The sequence below is a fragment of the Pseudorca crassidens genome, chromosome 20 (genome assembly GCF_039906515.1).
Source record: "Pseudorca crassidens isolate mPseCra1 chromosome 20, mPseCra1.hap1, whole genome shotgun sequence".
Taxonomy (NCBI): Eukaryota; Metazoa; Chordata; class Mammalia; order Artiodactyla; family Delphinidae; genus Pseudorca; species Pseudorca crassidens.
The window spans coordinates 11,520,772-11,542,797 of record NC_090315.1 but is presented as its reverse complement, the minus strand read 5'-3'; the positions used below and the strand labels follow the sequence as shown (position 1 = coordinate 11,542,797).

At 54.2% G+C, this 22,026-nt stretch overlaps 2 protein-coding genes across 3 annotated transcripts in view; both read left to right on the top strand.

The window, feature by feature from the left end:
• Window positions 1–4,542, top strand: part of CLPTM1 (CLPTM1 regulator of GABA type A receptor forward trafficking) — a 28,281-nt gene extending 23,739 nt beyond the window's left edge. Inside the window, exons 10-14 of the mRNA XM_067720882.1 lie at window positions 1,881–2,071; window positions 2,339–2,434; window positions 2,740–2,875; window positions 3,533–3,700; window positions 3,905–4,542. Of these exons, the coding sequence (XP_067576983.1) occupies window positions 1,881–2,071; window positions 2,339–2,434; window positions 2,740–2,875; window positions 3,533–3,700; window positions 3,905–4,164 (851 nt within the window). The 3' untranslated portion in view covers window positions 4,165–4,542. The remainder of the gene's footprint in view (window positions 1–1,880; window positions 2,072–2,338; window positions 2,435–2,739; window positions 2,876–3,532; window positions 3,701–3,904) is intronic.
• Window positions 4,543–9,312: 4,770 nt separating this feature from the next.
• The window catches only part of RELB (RELB proto-oncogene, NF-kB subunit), a 29,270-nt gene continuing 16,556 nt past the window's right edge, over window positions 9,313–22,026 (top strand). The window contains exons 1-3 of one of the 2 annotated variants that reach the window (XM_067720715.1): window positions 9,313–9,511; window positions 10,512–10,559; window positions 15,484–15,830. In XM_067720715.1, the coding sequence (XP_067576816.1) occupies window positions 9,457–9,511; window positions 10,512–10,559; window positions 15,484–15,830 (450 nt within the window). In that variant the 5' untranslated portion in view covers window positions 9,313–9,456. Of the gene's footprint in view, window positions 9,512–10,511; window positions 15,169–15,483; window positions 15,831–22,026 lie in introns of both variants that reach the window. The other variant, XM_067720716.1, reaches the window with a different exon arrangement.

The window sequence follows — 22,026 nt, the reverse complement described above, 5'->3', positions numbered from 1 at the left end:
AGAGCTGCTTCTGCCGCCCTGCCCGGCAGGCCACCTGTTGGGGAAGACCCCTCGGGTTGAGTGGACAGGGCCCACCTGAGTGGGAAAGTGACAGCCCTGTCCCAGAGGGCCCCGCGGTTCCAAAGGCCAGCAGTGGTGATGGCCAGCGTTTGAGGGGGACCGGCCACATGCCAGGCACGGTTGGAACGCCCTCCAGTGAGCGCATTGAGCCCTGCAGCCACAGCCCCGTGAGGAAGCGTCGTTACCCCCACTATCATAGCAAGGACCCGGAGGCTTGGGGAGGTTGGTTACCTGCCCACAGTCACACAGCTCCCAAGTGGCAAGGCCAGGATTTAGATCCAGGCAGCCTTCTCCGTACTCCAGGCCCTGCTGGCCACTTCTTCCTTGTCCTAGAGAACCCTGGTCTGAAGGAGGCCTGCTGCTCTGCAGCTTCTGGAGGTGGCAGTAGTAATGGGTATTATTATTATCATCATCATTCTTATTAAGAGGACATTGCCATGATTGAGTTACCTTCTGGAAAATTATGACATCAAAACCAAACAGTAAGTGGTGCTCACCCCAGTAGGGAGGCATGTGTTAGCCGTGGTGCGTGGAGCCCTGGCTGTGCCAGGTGGGCGCATGCTTGCAAACGCTCTTGCTGACTGCAAGCTGGGTCCCTAGGGTCCCTTTTTCCCTAATGACAGATGAAGGCACAGAGGGGGTCGTTACTTGCTCAGGGTCACAGAGCAAGGGCATGGGCCCTGGGCGAGCCCGGCCTTACACCCCGTGCTTGCTGCCTCTCTGGTCTGAGGCAGAACTCGGATCCACCCACCCCCACCAGAACCCTGTCTTCAGACGCATTCTTCCCAGTTAGGATTGGGGGGGCTCCTGTGAGTATCCCCTTCATATCTCCTCAGGGTCTGATGGTTTGAAGGGAGAGATGTAAGCCTACCGGGTGTGCTGGAGCTCTGGAATCAGAGTCAGAGCCGGAGGGGTGGCCAGCACCCGGGTCTCGCCCCTGTGTGACCTCGGGCATGGCTTCTCGCCTGGAAGACGGGCATCGTGCTGGGTCGGCCTGCTGTGGCGGCAGGTGTTGGACACACAGCCCAGGCAGAGTCCAGCGGTGCCGTTTTCCTCGTCTGGCCGATGGGAAGACCAGGGCTGGGAGAGGGGCTGAGCTGGGCCCTGTGGGGGGTGGCGGGGGCCCGGGAGAGTAGTACTGGAAGAAGCTCTGGTTGGAGAGCAGAGCCCATGGCCCCCTGTGCATGTCCTGAGCGTGTCTGTGGGCCGGTCCCCTTTTTTTTTTTTTTTTTTTTTGGCCACATCTCGCGGCATGCGGGATCTTAGTGCCCTGACCAGGGATTAAACCCACGCCCACTGCAGTGAAAGCGCGGAGTCTTAACCACTGGACCGCCAGGGAATGTGGGCTGGTTCCTTCACAGGTTCGGGGTGGTGGGCTGGAAGAGGTGGTCTTGAAGTGCATGTCCCAGACCTTCCCACCCAGCGGAGGCGCCACGGTGCCACGGCGGACAGCTCAGGTCTGTTGTCACACAGACCCGGCTTCCATGCAGATTCCGCCGGGTCAGGCTGTGTGGCCTTAGGGATGTGGCACATGGCAGCAGTCTTCGCCACCGTCACTGCCAGGCAAGGGACCGACCGCACCCTGGGGGGCAGGGTGTGTCCAGTGTGAGGCTGCAGAGATCCTGCCTGCCTGGGGCTCCGGCTGGCGCCTGTGGAGCAGACTCTCACCGCAAGGGGGAGTAGTGTGCACCCTCCTCCCGTGGCATACCCAGCGCCGCCCCGGGGGTGTGAGGAGGACGGAGGACGGGGCTTGAGGGAGCTGCGGGAGGGACTCGGGGGCTCCTCACCCTCCTGGCTTCCTCCCCAACTCCTGTGCACAGATATCCAGTTCTGGAACAGCCGGCAGTCCCTGGAGGGCCTGTCCGTGCGCTCCGTCTTCTTTGGCGTCTTCCAGTCTTTCGTGGTCCTCCTCTATATCCTGGACAATGAGACCAACTTCGTGGTCCAGGTCAGCGTCTTCATCGGGGTCCTTATCGACCTCTGGAAGATCACCAAGGTCATGGATGTCCGGGTAAGGCCAGGCTGCCATGCTGTTTCAGAAGCTGCCAGGGTTTGGGAGCAGGGTCGTGTGGCCCAGCCAGACCCTGGAGCTGGCCCCTAGGGGATTCCCAATGCCTGCCACACTCCCAAGACCAAGGGGATTTTCGCACCAGGGGATTTTTCGGGTCACACGTGGGGCAGGGGAACTGGGAACGGTGGGGAAGGGCAGGAGCTGGAACTGGCTTGGGGGACAGGAGCCAGCGTGGCAGCTGACTGCAATCTCCCTCCCTGTCCGCAGCTGGACCGGGAGCACAAGGTGGCAGGACTCTTCCCCCGCCCAACCTTCAAAGACAAGTCAACATACGTTGAGTCTTCGACCAAAGTGTATGACGATGTGAGTGTCCCCCACAGTGGGCCTCAGGGAGGGTCTGCAGGTACCCACACGCTCCTGGGGACCCAGGACATGGCTAGGATGTCTGCCTGTCGGCTGAAAGCCCCATGCTTCATGGCTTGCATCATACCCTCTAGTGTCCCCTGGCTGCCACATATACTTCCTGGCCGAGTCCAGAGTTCCCAGGGCCACCTGGAAATTCCCCCGGGCTGGCCTGCCAGACCAGGTGTGGGTGTGTGAGGGTGGGGAGCAGGGGTGCCAGGTGGGGCCCAAGGAGCTGGGTCCCAGCCCCACCTTGTGCCCCACAGATGGCGTTCCGGTACCTGTCTTGGATCCTCTTCCCACTCCTGGGCTGCTATGCCGTCTACAGCCTCCTGTACCTGGAGCACAAGGGCTGGTACTCCTGGGTGCTCAGCATGCTCTATGGCTTCCTGCTGACCTTCGGTGAGCAGGCCCTCACCATACGCGGCCCCCGCAGTCAGGGCAGGCGTCCAGCAGCAGTCCTCAGCCGCGTGCTGGGCCGTGCTGGGCCTCGGCAGTGAGCGAGTCAGCCTGGCCCCGCCCTCCCGGCACTTGGGGTCCAGTGCGGGAGACAGACCTGTCTCCAGACAGGGACACTTCAGGGGGAGCAGGGATGGCACGTGGACAGCCTCAGAGAGGTGCCCGGTCCGGTGTTGGGAGTCAGGGAGGGCTTCCGGGAAGCCTTGGACAGTGCATTTCAGTCCTCGTCCTCAGGGGAACGGACAGAGTAAACAGACAAGTGAGTTACAGCCTGTGATGAGTGCTCTGAAGGGGCCAGGGTGAGAGGGCCATGGAGGCTGGTCAGGTGTCCCTGACCTCCATCATCACCTCTCCGAGGAGATGATACGTAAACTGAGGCCTGAAAGGTGCCAAGGAAGGAGCTGTGCAGAGATCTGTCAGAAGGCAGAGCAAGTCCGAAGGCCCTGAGGTAGGATGTGCCTGGGGTGTTGGAAGCAGCACGGGGGCCAGTGTGGCTGGGACAGAGTGAGTGAAGGGACAGAGGCCAGAAATGCAGTCAAAGAGGTGGAGGGTCAGGACGCCCCTTCCTCTGCTCATGGATGCCCCTTCCTCACCGCGCAGGCTTCATCACCATGACACCCCAACTCTTCATCAACTACAAGCTCAAGTCTGTGGCCCACCTGCCCTGGCGCATGCTCACCTACAAGGCCCTCAACACCTTCATTGATGACCTGTTCGCCTTTGTCATCAAGATGCCTGTTATGTACCGGATCGGCTGCCTGCGGGACGGTGAGGCCCGGTGGGCAGGTGGGTGGGCTGGCCGGCAGGCTCCCACCAGAGCTGGGCACGGGCAGGGCCCTGGTCTGAGGGAGGCGCGCCGGCCTCAGCCTGGGGGCTCAGCCCACTCTTCGCAGGACCCCCTGCCCCGAGTCTGACAGTGAGCCGGTGGGCCCTGCCCCTTCCCCTCACGCTGCCCCCTCGCCCCACCCCCAGATGTGGTCTTCTTCATCTACCTCTACCAACGGTGGATCTACCGCGTCGACCCCACGCGGGTGAACGAGTTTGGCATGAGTGGCGAGGCCCCGACAGCAGCAGGGGCCCTCCCGCCGGCCCCCGCCCCCGCCACGACCACCGCCGCCGCCAGGGAGGAGGCCTCCACACCCCCGCCCACCAGGCCCACCCAGGGGGCCAGCTCTGACAGCGAGCCCCAGGAAGCCCCTCCAAAGCCAGCAGAGGACAAAAAAAGGGATTAGCCGCTCCTGGTGACCCCCACCCCCCCGGCCCCCTCGCCTCCCCTCCTGGTCGCCGCTTCCCTGGACAGATCGGGCTGGGGCCCGGTGTGTGGTGTGGGGGCCAGGGCGCGTCGTTTGTGGAGGCACCATCTGTCTGTCCCTCTGTGTTTCCAGCCATCTCGCCCCGCCAGCCCAACACCATCAGGAATCATGGTGAAGCTGACATGGCACTGCCGAGGGGGTGGGCCAGGCGGGGCAGGGGCCGGGCCCCTCTTTGGGACACCCACGGCCGTCCATCATCTTGTCCCTCGATCCCCCACCACTCCCTCCTCCCAGACCGCCGCCCTTTAACACAGTCTGGATTTAATAAATTCATATGGGTGTTTAACTTAAACTCAACAGAGCCCCCCGCCTTGTGCCTTCCTTCCCCTGCCACCTTGGAGAGCAGGTGGGGGTGTCTCTCCTGAGTCTGGCAGGGAGACGGAGACCTGCAGGACGCGGGACATGCTAAACTGGGGACAGTGACCCTCTGGGCCAGGCCCTTTCTCCTCCTCCTCCCTCTCCCAGGAGCCCCCTGAGGGGGCTTCGTAACCGTCCCCATTTCACAGATTGGGAAGCTGCTCGCCACGACCTCACCGCACCAGTGTTCTTAACCACGAGACCCGCCGAGGCGCGGAGCCTCGCCTGTGCCACTGATTATCTCCTGGCCTCACACAGCCCGGCAGGGCAGGAGCGTCTACCCACCACTGATGCCGTCCCATTAGCCTGCCTTGTTCAGCAATCCTGGGACCTTGGCTGCCTGACCTTGCTTCTCTGGGCTTATGAGCTCGTCTCCAGGGGACCCTGGGAGTGAATCCTGGCTCAGAGTGGTGCCCAGCTGTAGCAGTCATAGCTTTTGGGGTGTCATCAGCACCCTCAGGGCTGCCTGTGCCAAGGACCCAGCCAGACTCTTAGTATGTGGCGCGTATGCCTTCCCAGCAAGCTGGGTTCCAGAACTGTTCACCCACTTTATGGATGAGGAGACTGAGGCCCCTGGGTGACCCTGCACTCTGAGGGGTTGGGACCCCACATTCCCAGGTTTTTTTTGGGGGGTGGGTGTTCTCATCAACACTTCTGGGAGAGGAGGCCCGGGGCTGGGAACCAAGCCAAGTTCCCCTGGGCTCCACCACCACAGTGCCCTGCAGAGCCAGGCAGGGAATCCACGAGGTCCCAGGAGAGTTGTGTGCAGACACCTATGTACACACACACTCTGCAGGCTCCATCGCTGAGTCAGCCACAGATGTGCTCTACTCCCTCCCCTGCTGAGCTCATAGAACCAAGCCGGGTGTCGGCTTTCAGGCCACCTAAACTCACTGGCCTACCCCCTGCCCAAATCCTCATCCCACAGTCTTTGGCAGGGCCTGTCAGCTGTACCCCACAATTGCTTGGCATTCTCACCTCTTCACTTGCACTGAGACCACCCGGTCCTGGCTCCTCCTCATAGGCTGGGATCCTAGCTCAGCCTCCTCCCTGGTCCCCTGCTCCTCCCATTCACTTTTCATCCAGCCCGGGCCACGTGTGGGATCTTAGTTCCTGGACCAGGAACTAAGTGGAAGTTAGTGCTTCCTGCAGTGGAAGCATGGAGTCTTTTTTTTTTTTTTTTTTTTTTTTACCATCTTAACCATTTTTTAAAAATTTATTTTTGGCTGATTTGGGTCTTTGTTGCTGCGCGCGGGCCTTCTCTAGTTGCGGCGAGCTTCGTTGCAGTGTGCTGGCTTCTCAGTGTGGTGGCTTCCCTTGTTGCGGAACATGGGCTATAGGCGCACAGGCTTCAGTAGCTGTGGCGCACGGGCTTAGTTGCTCCGCGGCATGTGGGATCTTCCTGGACCAGGGATGGAACCCATGTCCCCTGCATTGGCAGGAGGATTCTTAACCACTGACCAACCAGGGAAGTCCCCAGCAGCTAGAACTTTCTGAAGCACAAACTTGACCCTGCCCGTTCTTTGTTCAGAACCTACCATGGCTCCCCAGTACCCTTGGGAGAAGAGCCCAGGCTGCTAACTGTGGTGAACGATACCTTGGGGGGAGGGGACTTACTAACTCCTACAGCCTCATCTCCCTTGCTCTAACTAGCTGTGACTGCTTACCTCCTGGCACCCTTCCCTAAACTGAGACACCTCCAGGCACGCAACTCTTCACCTTGCCCTATGCATCCTCCAGTTTGTAGCTCCATGGCTCCTCGTCCAGGAAACCCTTCCTGACCACCTCCTCTGGGACACTGCCCCCCACCCACCAGCTCCCTGGGTTCCCACATCCCAGCCCTGCCTGCTGTGGGTCATCACTACCTGGAGACAGGTCTTTCTCCACTGGACTGAGCCCTGTGAGGACAGAGCCAGAGCTGTCTTGGTCACTGCTGTGTCCACAGCACAAGAGGAGTCGCTCTGGGATCATTTGCTGAGTGCATGTTTGCATAATCCTGACTTTCACAGACACAGGCACACAGCCAGAAGTGTGGACCTTGATGAGGTCTGCATTAAGACATCGGTGGAGAGACTGACATACAGTCAGTCAACAAATGTTTCCTGAGCCCCTCCCCTGGACATTGCTTTGAGCTGGGGGTTCTGTGTACACAGCAGGGATCAAGACAGCCCCAGGCCTGCCCTCATGGGGCTCAGACCCCCACAGAAATCCTGAACGCTGAGGATTTCTGATGTGTCCTTTCAGCCGTTGACCCAACAAACAGTTGTGAGGCCTGACATTTCAAGGGGCAGAGGGGAATCAGGTAGGCTCCTACTCCTACACGTAGGAGCCACTATTCAACAGTTATATCATGAGCCAAGCTCTAGTCTAAGTGCTGCGTGTGGTTCGCTTCCTTAAATTTAATATTACCCATCTCCACTACTTCCCCAGCTGTCCCTCCACTCCAGCCTCCTTGCGATTTGTTCCTTCAACATTGCCATGCATGTTCCCACCTCAGGGCCTTTGCACTTGCTCTTCCCTGTGCCTTGAACACTCTTCCCTAGATATCCACGTGGATCCTTCACTGTCTCAGCTGTCTGCTCAGATGTCACCTTAGACCCTCCCTAAACTTCCTAACCCAAATATCACCCTTCAAACTCAAACCATGTATCCTGCTTTAATCGTCTGTAAGACTGCCATCACCATCAGACATATATTTGCTTATCTCTTTTCCATCTGTCTCCCCCACTTGGATTTCAGTTCCATGATGGCAGGGGCTTTTGTCTATTGTGTTGTGTGCTGTGTCTCCAGCTTTTGGAGCAGTGCCTGGTACTGTTACCCTATGTGCAATGACTCTAAGTCAAATGTTCACAAGAGCAGATGAGAAAACTGAAACCCAGAGAAATTAAGCAATGTGTCCGAAGTCTCACAAAGTAATGTGACATAAAGTGCTAGAACAGCGCCTAGCATATGAAAGAGGTCTATACGTGTCAACTATTATTAGTATTTAATCCTCACAACCATCCTATTACACCCATTTTACAGATGAGGAAACAGAGGCTTACAGAGATGAAGTCAGTTTCCTGAGGCCTCCTAGTAAGTGACAGACCTAGGATTTGAACTTAGGCAGGCTGATTCTGAACCTTCAAATCATAGCGTTTCTGGCAATGCCCTTGTCATATGCAGACTACAGCCTGCAGGCCCAAACCAGCATTTTCCAGTTTTTCTGTAATTTTTAGATGTTTTAAGTGGTTGGAGAAAATCTCAAGAAGAATATTTTGTTTCACATAAAAGTTATACAAAAGGCAAATTTCAGTGTCCATAAAATAACGTTTTATTGGAGCACAGTCATGCTCGTTGTTTCTGTATGGTGTTTGGCAGATTTTGTGCTATGGCAGAGTTGAGTTTTGAAACTGTCTGGCCCTTAAAGCCTAAAGCAGAGCATATTTTCTATCTGGCCCTTTGCAGAAAAAGTCTGCTCCATATTTTGCATTATAGCAGTAGTTCTCCAGCTTGGGCTTGCATCATATCACCTGAAGGGCTGGGCCACAACCTTGAGAACTGTTGTAGACTAGTCTGCCTCCTACGAGCAGGTGCCAGGGCTGGCTTGGTGAGCGCTGTGCCTGAGTACCCAGTGCAGGCCCTGGCACACAGCAGGTGCTCAATAAATGTATGTCGACTGAATCAGTGAGTCCATGTAGGCCATGAAGAGTAGGAATGGAACACTCCAACTTTTCACAGGGAGACAGAGGACATCAAACCTTGGCTCTGTGGTCTGAGGGTGCCCGGCATCCAAGCTGGGACCTAATGTCATCCCATCTTTCTTAGGAATAGGCCTAGAAATGTGATCTAACCAAATGGCTGCCCCTCTTTGAGCCTCAGTCTCCTCCTCTCTGCAGTAATTCCAATTCTATCACCTTCCTCTGATGCTGGTGCAAGGTGTGAGGTATCTGTGAGGCCCCCAGGTAAGCCCAGGGGTCAGGCACTCAGCTCAATATGTATCCTGGGGGCTACACTGTTACCATTCCTGGACTAAGTTACTGAGCCTTTGAGCTGAAAGTGCTACGGGCTATTAGGAAACTTGGAGGAGCTGTGGGGAGGAAAAAAACATCCATCCATTCACTTAGTAAAAACTTATTGGGCACCTACTGTTTTTCAAGCGCCGTTCTGGGTGCTGGGGATACAGCAAGGAACAAAACAGACAAGTCCTACAGCTGACATCCTAGCTTTAAACTTTTACGTAGGATCACTCCTGATTTACTCAGGTTAAGGAACTGAGCTGTAGAAGACCATGGAGGTTTCGAAAAGATTATCATCGGCAGCTGTGGAGCTCTGGTAACCTCCTGATCCCAAAGCTTCCCTTCGAGACAGAGAAACAACAGGTCAAGTCCGGTTGGCAGACCTGGGGTGGGCAGGCCTCAGTCTTCTTACTTGCTCCATGGGTAGGTTGTGAGTGGCCCCAAGCAGGACTCAGTGGTCTCCACCAGAGCAATGGGCATCGTCGCGGGCCGGGCCCCTCCTGTGCCCCGGCCTCCTCTTCCCGGCCGACCCCGCCCCCGAGGCCACGTGACGCGTGGGGGTTTTCCCGTTTCCCTGGCGTGACGTAACGACAGGGTGCAGGCCAATGAGCGCGCAGGCCGGCGGCGCCGGGGAATTCCGCCGCCCCGCCCCCGCCCGCCGCCCGCCCGGCCCGGCCCGGCGCCCCCCGCAACCCGGGCGCCGCGCGTCCAGCCCGGCCTGCGGCCCCAGCCCCTGCGTCGCTCTCCCGACCCGCGATCGTCCGCCAGACCGTGCCACCTGGCCGCTCGGCCTGCCCGCGTGTGTGTGTTTTGGTCTGGGCTGGCCTCCGGGCCGTCAGTCCCCACTGGTTGGGCCATGCCGAGTCGCCGCGTCGCCAGATCGTCCGCTGCGCCGGAGCTGGGGGCCTTGGGTAAGAGGGGCCGGGGTTCAAGAGAGGAGTCTGGGGCGGGACTGGAGATGCGGGAGGCCTGGGGCCCTGGAGTGGTCTAGGGGTTCCTACAGGAGTCTTAGGGGTTTTGCGGGGAGAGTGTGACGGTACCGGGGACACTATATCAAAGGGAAGGAAGGAGGCAGAGGATGGTGACCGGGTCCGGTCCAAGGTAAGAGAGAGACGTCCCACTAGAGAGTGAGAAGGGGGCGGGGCCTGACCCTGAGGCAAAGAAGGGGGCGGGGCCCGACTACGAGAGGGGAGGGGCAGAGCCTGACTCGGAGAAGGAGGAGCGGGAGCTGCTCCGGAGGGACTGGGCGTGGCCAGACACAGAGAGGGAGAAAAAGGAGAAGCCTGGCCCACAGAAGGGGGCGGGGCCTGACCAAGAGTGCGAGAAGAGGGCGGGACCTAAACTCAAAGAAGCAAGGTCTCACCTACTCAGAGTAAGGGGCGGGGCTTAAGGGAGATACGGGAGCGGGGCCGTACTCGGAGAGGGAGAAGAGGCGGGCCCGACTCTGGCAAAGAGAAGGGGGAGGGCCTGCTCTGAAAAAAAGAGGGCGGGGTCTGACTCAGAGAAGAAAGAGGAGGTGGGGCTTGCCTTTGGAGAGATGTGGCAGGGTCTGAGGGAGAAGGGGACGGGCCTGACACTGGAAAAGTGAAGAGGGAGGGTCTGACACTGAAATAAGGAAGAGGGTGGGGGCTTTCCTAACTGAGGCTGAGAAGAGCTCCTCCAGGCCCTTCTCAGCCTTCTTAAGGGAGAGAAGGAGCAGGGCCTGAGTGTGATGAAGGGTGGGGTGACTGACAGAAACTAGGGAACCTGTCCATGAGTTAAGGAAGGAAGGCCGGACCATGCGGGCTAGAAGGGTGAGGGGCATGCTCCAAAGGGGCGGGGCCAGGAGAGGAACGGGGTGGGGCTTGGGAGATTCTCTGGTTCTCCCGCCGTATTACTATCACCTCCTGAGACATGCCTCCATCCCTGCAGGGGCCGCGGACCTCTCCTCGCTCTCGCTCGCCGTTTCCAGGACCACGGGTGAGCAGCCCTCCACAGTTCCTGCCCATCTGCACGCTCAGGATGGGGCAGGAGGAATCCTATGGAGGTGGCGTTGTGTACGCCTCTGTCTGGGGGTTTTGCGGAGGTCTACCTCAGCTTTCCTCAGCCTGTATCCCTCCCTGCCCGTTGAGATGGGGTCCCCAGATGCCCCTACCTCCCGGGTGATAGGGAGCTGGGGAAGTAAAACTAACCACCTATTCACTCTCTAAGAGAGTCCTCTTTAGAGATTCACTATGGTAGTGCAGAGCGTAATAATTACATACTGGTGCCACCACCCCTTCACTGTAAGTCACTTCCCTTCTCTGGGCCTCAGTCTTCCTCATCTGTAGGATGGGCATAATATCAATGCCTCAGAGGGACCGAGAGGATTCAATGAGCTGATACAGCTAAACAGTATCAGTATTAAAGCAATAACAGTATTAAAGCAGTGTCTGGCACGCAGTTAAGGGTCACCCAGAGAACTGTTAAAACAGAGTTTTGGGCCCCACCTCCAGAGTTTCTGATTCAGTAGCTCCAGGATGGGCTCTAAGAGTTTGCATTTCTAGCAACTTCCCCAGAGGTGTTGAGAACCACTAGTCTCTAAGGCCCCTCATCCTGTGCCATCCAAAATTCAGTGCTGCCCAAGGAAATGCAGAAGCAAGGCCAAAGGATGACATCATCTCTCATAAATGTGCTGGAATTTGGAGGGCAGGGATTGAGTCCTGCCACCAGGAAAACTCAGTGGCCCCAGTGGGCTGGGTCTGAACCTCTCTCTAGAGGTAAAATCTTGGGATGGACCCCAGAAGTGCTGGCGTGGCTGAGGAGGAGGCCCTGCGGGTTCTCTAAGAGGTTTGTGAGTTTGGGAGATAGTGAAAGGTGGGAGATGGCATTGGGAACAGGTACTGCCAAGCACTGGTTCTGGGCAAGAGCAAGGTTGAGACTTTTCTGACCCAAGACCTAGATCTTTGGTTTCTTTCAATTGAGAGTAATTTCTGACGTTATCCGTTCAGCAGATATTTATTGAGTTCCAATTGCATACCTGGCCCTGTGCTGAGCAGTGCTGAGCACTCAGCAGTGACCAAGACAGCCCTGGCTCTGCCCTCACAGGGTTCCCTACCTAGATGTGGAAGCAGATATGTACACAATGAATTAAATGTAGGATTATAAAATGTGATATAAAGGCCCTAAACAAATCTTGGGATCAGTGACACCTAAATAGCATGGTGGGGATGGGAGAACGACTGAGATAGACTGGGAGGGAAATTTTCCCTCATTTTGATGGGCCAAACACATACTGGGCCCTGGGTATACAGTGGGGATGGGGCAGGTGTGTTTCCTACTCTCTGGTGTTCACAGTCTACAGGAGACAGATATGAATCACTCTAATATAAGGCCATGTCAAATCCTAGCCAGTGCCATGAAAATGATAAAACCAAGGCACCTAACTGTGAGTGACTGGAGTGGGGGTTCTGGGGGCTATCTTGGATAAAGTAGTCAGGGAAGACCCATCTAGGAGGTGACATTTGACCAGGGACCTGAAAGGGGAGGAGGAGGCATGCAAAGGTCGGAAGGAAGAGCATTCTGGTAGAGACCAGCCTGTGCAAAGGCCCTGAGGCATGAAAGACAGCTGCTCAAGTGTGGCCCATCCTGGCTGGCCCTGAATGGTGGCAAGTTTGTGTGGGAGTTTGGGAGGGGGGCAGGTTGTTAGTTGAGCTGAGCCCTGAATAAAGAGAAGTCCCTAACATTTCCTGGATGAAAGAGGATTTTAGATAATAATAATAATGGCTAAGTTTTATTGAGGGCCTGAAGTGTCGGACCCTGTGCTAAGCAATTTCCCAGTGTGCTTCTAAATCCTCATGTTAATGCCTGAGATATAGCAGACCTTTTTATAGAGAAGGAGGCTCAGAGAGGTTAGGCAACTTTCCCAAGGCAACACAGCCAGAAGTGACAGCCGGGATTCAAACTAACATCTGTGTGACTCCACACCCCGTGCTCTGAAACCATGTCTTCCAACCTCCCCATTTTATAGACAGACAATCTGAGGCCTAGAGAGGGGAAGCAATTTACCCACATCCATAAAATAATGTCTCCCAACACCTTACCCAACAGCAGCATTTATGTATCGTCTACTATTATGGCAGTACTAAGTGCTTCCCGTATATTAAAGAGCCCAACCAGACAAGCATTATTATTGTGTCCATTTTATAGAGGAAGAAACCAAGGCACAAAAAGAGTTTAAGTAATGGGCTCAAGGCCACATGGTTAGCAAGGAACAGAGCCAGGATTTGAACTGAGGCAGTACAAAGCTTCAGCCACAGCTGCCCGGGCCTCAGTTTCCCCTCACAGCCTGGGAGCTCCTTGAGGGCTCAAAGTCTAACTCATCTTTGGATCCCCAGGTCATCCAGCACGAATGCCTGAGAAGGTGTTTCCAAGTTGAAGTGACTTGAAGTTGGCCCTGCCAGTGATCTGTAGCGTGTCCCTTCCTCTCTCCCAGCCTCAGTGTCCCCATCTACCAAGTGGGGATGTCCTCCCCACCCTGGTGACTTCACAGATCACATGAGATAAGCGGGGCGGGAAGACTGCTTTCCAGGGAGCAAAGGTCTGGCTCTGGGAGCCACTCCCCGAGAGTGGAGGAGGAGGACAGGTCTGGCAGCAGGGCAGGCTGGCAACGATTCAGTGGCCAGCGGCCAACGCAGGCAACCCTGGATGGGGCATCTGGCCCCGGTCTGCCCTCCCTTGCTGTGTGACCCCACAGGCTTGCTTGCTCCCTCTGGACTCCCCTTGTTCTGTCTGTGGAATCATGGGAGGTTGGTTTCCATCCTTCACGGTCCCTTCCAGGCTGAGCTTTCCTGAGGAGGTGATAAGGGGCTTCCCCAGCATTGCTGTCATTCCCCCCTCAGGAAGTAGGGGCAAATCCCGGATACCGGCTGGGTACCGCTGGGGACTGGCATGGGACGCAGAGGGAGGTGGTTGCCTAGAAGCGAAGGATCAGCCTTCCTGGATCTTCAGACACCAGGAAGTGATCTCCCAGGGTCTAGGGTGGGCTTTAGGGAGGGCTCCACCCCCACATTTTGTTTAGAGTCTTGGGCATCCATTTTTTCCCCTGGTGATGAGACCCTTGGCTTTTCCTTAGATTCTCAACACTGCTTCATAATCCCCGATCTAAAGGTTTTTAGGGGGAGGCATTTGAGGGTAGCCTGACCCTGGGACCCCAACGTTGGTCGCTGAAGGGAGGGTAGGCCAGGAGGGAGAGATGGGGGTTAGGGCTTAATATCCCAGGGAGTCAGAGCCCAGGATTTCCCAGGATGGAGGAAGGGGGAAGGGCTCCGGGAGGGGATGGGGTTGGGGAATCTGTCTTAAAAGATGAAAGTCTTGACCACTTGCTGGACCTCACCTTTCTCTTTCTCTTCCTTCCACAGATGAATTGGGTGAGTATCACAGGGCAGTTCTGGGGGGAGGCTGGGGAGTCCAAGTGCTCACAGAGAGGGACCTTGGCCTTCCTTGTTGGAGGAGGTCACAGTATGACTTCTGGGACTGCTGGGGGATTTTAACAAAGTCATGTGCTCCCAGGGTACTTAGCAATGCTTGACACTTAGTGAAGATTCAGCATAGGCCAGCCGTCCTTAGTATTAGTTACTGTTGCTACAACTATTGTTCATTCCTTCGATGAGTTGTCTTGAGCACCTGCTGCACGCCAGGCGCCGTTCTAGGCACCGGGAATTCAGCCACGAACCAAAGTCCCTGCTCTCTTGGAACTGATACTCTAGTGGCAGAGACAGGAGGAAAAGGAATAAAGAACAAAATAACGTTAGACTGGGCTAAGGAAGTAAACAGCAAGGGGCCTGGGGAAAACACACTAGATTGGGCCTTTCTGAAGAGGTAGGCTGAGACCGGAAGGATGAGAAGGAGCCAGCATGGGTTGAATGGGGGGAAGCGTGGAACAGGCAGATGGAGGAGCCAGTCCAATGCCCTGAAGAGGGAGGGCCGGGCTTGGTGGGTGCAAGTGACAGAAAAGAGGCCAGAGCATGATGACAGGGGGCAGCGGGAGGCAAGAAGCCCAGGACAGAGGGGGCCCGTCCACAGAAGGCTCTGTGGCCAAGGTCGGGGGTGTGGGTTTTGTCTTTGTCCTGTTTTCCTGAGATGAGTGGAGTTTGGGGAGAGTTTTATATGGGGAAGGTGTTGACTTTGACTCTTAGGGAGATGGGAGCCACTGGAGGCTTCTGTTCAGAAGCGGACAGGGTCTGACATCAGATCCCTCTGGCTGTGTTTGGCAGATAGACTGGAAGAGGCGAGGTGGGGAACAGGAGTAGTGGTTCAGATGGAGAATGACGGAGGGTGGCCCAGGGAGGGAGCAGTGGGCGTGGGGACAGGTGGTGGGAACGTAAATGTATATTCGAGGTAGAGGCAGAAGTTCATGGATTGGACATAGCAGATGTGTGATCGTAAGCAGCTGATAAAGATGTGCGTCCTTACAGCTTGAGCACCGCGGATGGTGGTGCTGCCTTCTGAGATGGGAACGGCTTGGGCAGAGCACCTGTTATTCTCGTTGTTATTAAATGGGGCCAGATGGAGGCAGGGGTACCTGTGACTTGGTTCTACCTTGATCCAGGTGAGAGGTGATGGAGGCATGGGTTCAGGAGCTGTTTCGGAGGCGGGTGGACAGGAGGGTGCAGGAGAAGGAGAAACCAGGCCGACCCCTGGGGTTTTGGGCTTCAAGAAACTGGGGGACGCTATGCGTCTGTTTCCAAGAAGGAGGGCAGGGGCTTTTCTGTGTTCGGAGCTGACGCCCCTGCCCTTGGCCCACAAGAAATATGTCTTGAAGAAATGAACGGACGGGAAAAGGCGAGAGCAGCACAAGTCTGGGGGTAAAAAAAGCCTTTTCTTTGACAATCAGCGTCATCCCTAGGTTTTGCTTCTCCCGCAGAGATCATCGACGAGTACATCAAGGAGAATGGCTTCGGCCTGGAGGGGGCGCAGCCGGGCCCGGGCGAGGGGCTGCCGCGCCTGGTGTCTCGCGGGGCGGCCTCCCTGAGCACCGTCACCCTGGGCGCCGCGGCGCCCCCGCCCCCGGCCACGCCGCCGCCCTGGGGCTGCCCTCTGGGCCGGCTGGTGCCCCCGGCTCCGGGCCCCGGGCCGCGGCCGCACCTGATCATCACCGAGCAGCCCAAGCAGCGCGGCATGCGCTTCCGCTACGAGTGCGAGGGCCGCTCGGCCGGCAGCATCCTCGGGGAGAGCAGCACAGAGGCCAGCAAGACGCTGCCCGCCATCGAGGTGGGCACCAGGGGCGGTGGGACTCGCGTGTCCCCGCCCCGGAGATCCATATGCATGTATTTAATTATTCATGTATTTTATGGTGGTTATTATTATTGCTGTTGCTATTGTTGGAGCGGATGATACCACTGTCACTTGGCCTTAAATTTAAAGGGCATTCAAAGAAAGGCCTTCTTCCCGGCAATTTGACAGTGTTGGTCAAAATTATCATTGGTAGCCTCCTGGTTCACCAGTGAGGCCTTAAGAATCAGAGTATCTGGATTCGAATCCAGGTACTGCCTTAGGCAGGTTACTCGGTCCCTCTGTGCCTCCTCCTCTACAAAATGGGATAATACGGACTTCCCTGGCGGTCCAGTGGTTGGGACTCCACACTTACACTGCTGGGGACCCGGGTTCGATCCCTGGTTGGGGAACTAGGATCCTGCAGGCCCTGTGGCGTGGCCCCCCAAAAAATTAAAAAACTGAATAATAATAATAACCAAGCACCTGGGGTTGCTGGGAGGAGTAAATGAGTTACTTATACACGCCAAGTACCTCCAACATGGTGAGTGCTCGAATGAGAGAGCTTCTAGTATTACTAGTATAGTTATTATTATCATTATTACTCTTAGGCCGGGCCATTCCACTTCTAGGAACTTATCATGTAGATATGCCTGCATCTGGGTGAAAGAGGGACGTACAAGTTTCTCCCTTGCAGCCTTGTTTGTATAGAGAAGAATTGGAAGTTTCCGTGTTAATCATCAGGGGACTGGTGAAATAATCGATAATCTACCGATTGCAATCCTATGCAGCAGGGACAAATGTATCTGTGTAAGTGTGCAGATAAATATAAATACATACAGTTAATACAGAAAAAATTTTAAATGAAGCCATCCCTGAGGTACTGATGTGGAAGTATCCATCTCCATGATATATTAATTTTGTTTAAATTGAGGTGCAGAATTTTGTGGGTATTATACAGTTGACCCTTGAACAACATGGGTTTGAACTGGGCGGGTCCGCTTAAACGGGGATTTTTGGGCCTCTCACTGTTGTGGCCTCTCCCGTTGCGGAGCACAGGCTCTGGACGCGCATACTCAGTGGCCATGGCTCACGGGCCCAGCCGCTCCGCGGCATGTGGGATCTTCGCGGACCGGGACACGAACCCGCGTCCCCTACATCGGCAGGCGGACTCTCAACCACTGCGCCACCAGGGAAGCCCAAACGGGGATTTTTTTCAACAGTAAATACGATCCCCAGTTGTTGGAATCCCCCCAGGCGGAACCGCAGAAACACGGATACTGAGGACCAGCTATAAGTTATAGGTGGATTTCCCACTGCAGGCAGGGTCGATGCCCCAGCGCTCCCTCCCCCACTCCCCACATTGTTCAAGGTAAACTGTACTACCGTGTGTGTCAAAAAGAGGGGAAAATAAGATTTTCAATTGGTATTTGGTAGTATTTGCGTACAGAAACTCTGGAAAGGAAAACAAATACAGGTGAATTCTTTTTTGGAGGCAGTGCTGAATGGATAAGGTGCAGACAAGATTTTCAACTATACCCATCTTTATTTTATTTTATTTTTTATTTTATTTTTGGCTGTGTTGGGTCTTCCTTGCTGTGCGGGCTTTCTCTAGTTGCAGTGAGCGGGGGCTGCTCTTCATTGCAGTGCATGGGCTTCTCGTTGCGGTGGCTTCTCTTGTTGCGAGCCCAGGCTCCAGTAGTTGTGGCGCTGGGGCTTAGGTGCTCCGCGGCATGTGGGATCTTCCTGGACCAGGGCTTGAACCCGTGTCCCCTGCATTGGCAGGCGGATTCTTAACCACTGTGCCACCAGGGAAGCCCTTTATTTTGTTTTAAAATTTTGAATCATATGACGTGGATCAAAACGTTCAAAAATATGAAGAGTCATGTTAAATTAACATAATTTAAATTAAATTAAAATGAACAAAAGTCCCCCATTCCTGCCTCCAGGTTCCCCCCGCCACCCAGGGGTAACCATTGTTATCAATATCTCATGGAGCCTTTCAGGAGTATTTTATGATTAATGATTATACAGGCAAATATATATATACGTATATACTATCCCCCTTTTTTACATAAAGGGGAGCGCGCGTGCGCGTTTGTATATAAAATGTGTGGGTTTTCTGTTTTTTGGGTTTTTTTGGCTGTGCCACGCAGCTTGCGGGATCTATTTCCCCAACCAGGGATCGAACCCAGGCCAGTGGAAACATGGAGTCCTAACCACTGGACCACCAGATTCCCTTCCAGAAGTTATTTGAGTGACACACATGAAGGAAATAATAGATGAACTGAGTCGTTCTCTACAGCCCTGCTTGTAATAGCGGGAAACAGGAAACAACCAAAATGTCCACCAATAGGAGACTTGCACAATATAGTATCCTATGTCCACACGGTGGGATGAGATGGTAAAGAGAATAAGGCAGCTTCAGTCATGCTGATGTGAGCTCAGCTCCAAGATATATTCTTAAGTTAAAAAAAACACATTTTAGGACTTCCCTGACGGTCCAGTGGTTAAGACTCTACGCTTCCACTGCAGGGGACACGGGTTTGATTCCAGGTGGGGGAACTAAGATCCTGCAAGCTGTGTGGCATGGCCAAAAAATAAAAGTTAAAAAAAAAACAACAACTTCTGGAAGTGGGATTGCCCGTCAAAGATAATTTGACGGCTGTTGCCGAATTGCCCTGCCCGGGGGGTTGCATGCATGACTGTCTCTCCCAGTGATTTCTGAGAGGCCTGGTTCCTGTGCCTTTCCAATACGGAGACTTCATGTGTTTCTGGATCTTTGCCCAAGTGTCCGTGGACCCTGAATTATGTCCTCACCATCCCACCAGCCCTGGATCCCGGGCTCATCTGCTCCCTGACCTCCAGCTTCCTCCCTGGTGACCAGCTCTCAGTCTCCTCCAGATTTCCCCATACAAGACCGCCAGAGGGGTGCTGTTAAATTACACATCTGCTCCTCTCCCCTGTTCAGAATCCTCCTTTGGCTCCCTAGCACCCTCAGGAGGAAACCCAAGATCCTCCCTGAGCCTCTAAGACCTTTCATGGTCTGGCTTCTCCTGCCCATTCCCATCCAGCCCTCCTCACTCACCACCATCCAGCCACCAGCCCTTTGCCTGTGCCATTCCCCCTGCCTGGAGTGCTTTCCACCTGCAGCCTGGTCACCTCCTATTCACCCGTGAGGCCTCAGCCCACCTCAGGGACGCCATCCCTGACCCCGGCCCCAGGTCCCAGCTCCCTCGTGTGAGATCTGTTTCCCTCTCCTCTTCCTCAGTGGGATTTGTACTCAGAGCTTTACTTGGGGGATTAGCAGAGCAACCCTGTCCTACCCCAACAAGTTTGGATTTTAGGGTCGGAAAGACTTGGGCTTTGGTCCTGATGCTGCCATTTACCAGCTGTAAATGTAGGGCAAGTCCAGTGCTTCCCTTGGCCTCAGTTTCCTCATCTGTAAAATGGGGATGAAGCTCCTGCCCCCACAGGACACTGTGAGGAAACCAGGGAGATGGCCCAGCACTGGTGTGCAGGACCCCTTACTCAGACAGGTGGTTGTAGTTGTTGTTATTGGATTTGGCTCCAGGCGTTGTGGCCAGAAGTAGCGTGTTAGCGGGACATTCTGGTGAAAAGAACGGTTTACTTTGAAACGTATATTCCATCACTGGCTTTTCAGGAATGGGCAAGTGTGGTACGTTAAGGGGAATTTTGTAGCCCCTCATTTATCTTTAAGCATTTTGTCTGTTTTTCCAATTTGATAAGGGATATTTTTTCAACTTTATGTCTCAACTTTTTTGGAAAAATTTTAAACCTATGCAAAGTAGACAAGGATAGCACGATGAACACCCACATCCTTTTGCCACATTTGCTTTATGCCTCTCTCTTGGTTTATTTTTTTGGCCATGCCGCGAGGCTTTTGGGATCCTAGTTCCTGGACCAGGGAATGAACCCGGGCCCTCGGCAGTGAAAACACAGAGTCCTAACCACTGGTCCGCCAGGGAATTCCCAATGCCTCTCTCTTTTTTTTTCTTTTTTTAAAAATAAATTTATTTATTTTATTTACTTTAGTTTTGGCTGTGTTGGGTCTTCGTTGCTGCACGCCGGCTTTCTCTAGCTGCGGTGAGCGGGGGCTACTCTTTGTTGTGGTGTGTGGGCTTCTCATGGCGGTGGCTTCTCTTGTTGTGGAGCACAGGCTCTAGGTGCATGGGCTACAGTAGTTGTGGCTCACGAGCTTAGTTGCTTTGCGGCATGTGGGATCTTCCTGGACCAGGGCTTGAACCCATGTCCCCTGCATTGGCAGGCAGATTCTTAACCACTGCGCCACCAGAGAAGCCTGCCTCTCTTTATATAGACATTTACGGAGGAAGATTTGAAAGTGAGTCAGAGACATGACACTTCACTCAAAATGTTTCAGCCTGTATCTCTCAAGAGCCATGACTTTTTTCTACAATGTAGGACCTTGTCTAATCACAATGCTGTTATCACATTCTAGAAACGTAATATTCATGCAAGAATATTATCTAAGATTAAGTCCATAGTCTAATGATCCCAGCTGACCCCAGATATCCTTTATACCTCTTTCTTTTCTTGTCTGCTTGTTTAAAATCCAGTCCAGGATCACGTGCTGCCTTTAGTTGTCAGGTGTTGCTATGGTCTGAATGTTTGTGTCCCCCACCCTCCAATTCATATATTGAAACCCTAACCCGGAAGATGATGGGGAAGGTCCCTTCCACCATGTGAGGTCACAGTGACACAGTCTGCACCCAAAAGAGGCCCTCACCAGAACCCAATCGTGCTGTCGCCCTGATCTTGGGCTTCCAGCCTCCAGAACTGTCAAGAAATAAATTTCTGTTGCGTGTACGCCACCCAGTTCATGGTATCTTGTCACAGCAGCCCAAACAGAGGAAGACAGGTGTCTTTGGTATCTTTTGACTTGGGTTCATTCCTCAGTCTGTCTTTGCATTTCAGCACAGGGACATTTATGGAGGACAGGAAAGGCGTTTTGTAGAATGTCCCACATTCCGGATTTATTGGCTGTTTCCAGATTAGATCAGGTTATTCATTTTGGTGGGAATACCCCAGCGGTGATGCTGTGGGCCTCTAAGAGTCTCACATCGTGGCCATGGGGTGGTAGTTTAATATCTGATGCTGAGTCGGAGCCCGTGGTGAAGGTGGTGTATTAGTCAGCTCGGGCTGCCATAACAAAGTACCACAGACTGCGTGCCTTGAACCACAGGAAGTTACTGTCTCACAGTTCTGGAGGCTGGAAGTCCAAAACCGAGCTATTGGCAGGGCTGGTTTCCTCTGAGGCCTCTCTCCTGGGCTTGCAGACGGCTGCCTTCTCGCTGTGTCCTCACTTGGTCTTTCCTCTGTGTCAGCACTGGTGTGTGTCCAGTGTCAGCAGTGTCAGCACACTCTTTGTGTGTCCAAATTACCTCTTCTTATAAGGCCATGAGGAGACTGGATTAGGACCCACCCTAAGGCCTCATTAATTTACTCACCTCTTTAAAGGCTCTATCTCCAAATACAGTCACATTCTGAGGTACTGGGAGCTAGAGCTACAACATATGAATTTTGGGGGCGTGCAGTTTAGTCCATAACAGGGAGTGACCACCATTGAAAAGGTATAGCTTTCCCTTTGTAATTAGTACATTACCTGTGGGGTGATATTTTGAAGCTGTGTTTTCCCCAACTTTTTATTTCTAAGTCTTTCCAGGCAGTTATTCTAGCTTTGTGTTGGTTTTGATTTCAAAGAGTTAGAACAGTAAATGTCCAACAATAGGGGGTGACCTGACTCCGAATTTCGATTTAGTATTTTCATCCCCATCTTTTAGAGGAGGAAACTGAGGCTCAGAGAGTGTAAGTTACTTGCACAAGGGTACACAGCAAATTCATTGTAGTAATTACTGCCATTTACTAAGTGCTCTTGTGTGCCAGGTACTTAGTACCCATTTTACAGATAAGGATGGTAAGACCAGAGAGGTTTATCACCAGGTAGAGCCTGGTTTGGTACCAGTTCCGACTGACTTCAAGGCCTAACGTCTATCCACAATCTCGCATGACATCTCAAAGATGAAAAGCTTTCGTGACTTCTCTGGCGGTCCAGTGGTTAAGACTCCGAGCTTCCCCTGCAGGAACCGCGGGTTCTATTCTTGGTCAGGGAGCTAAGATCCCACATGCCGCATGGTGCAGCCAAAAAAAAAAAGGA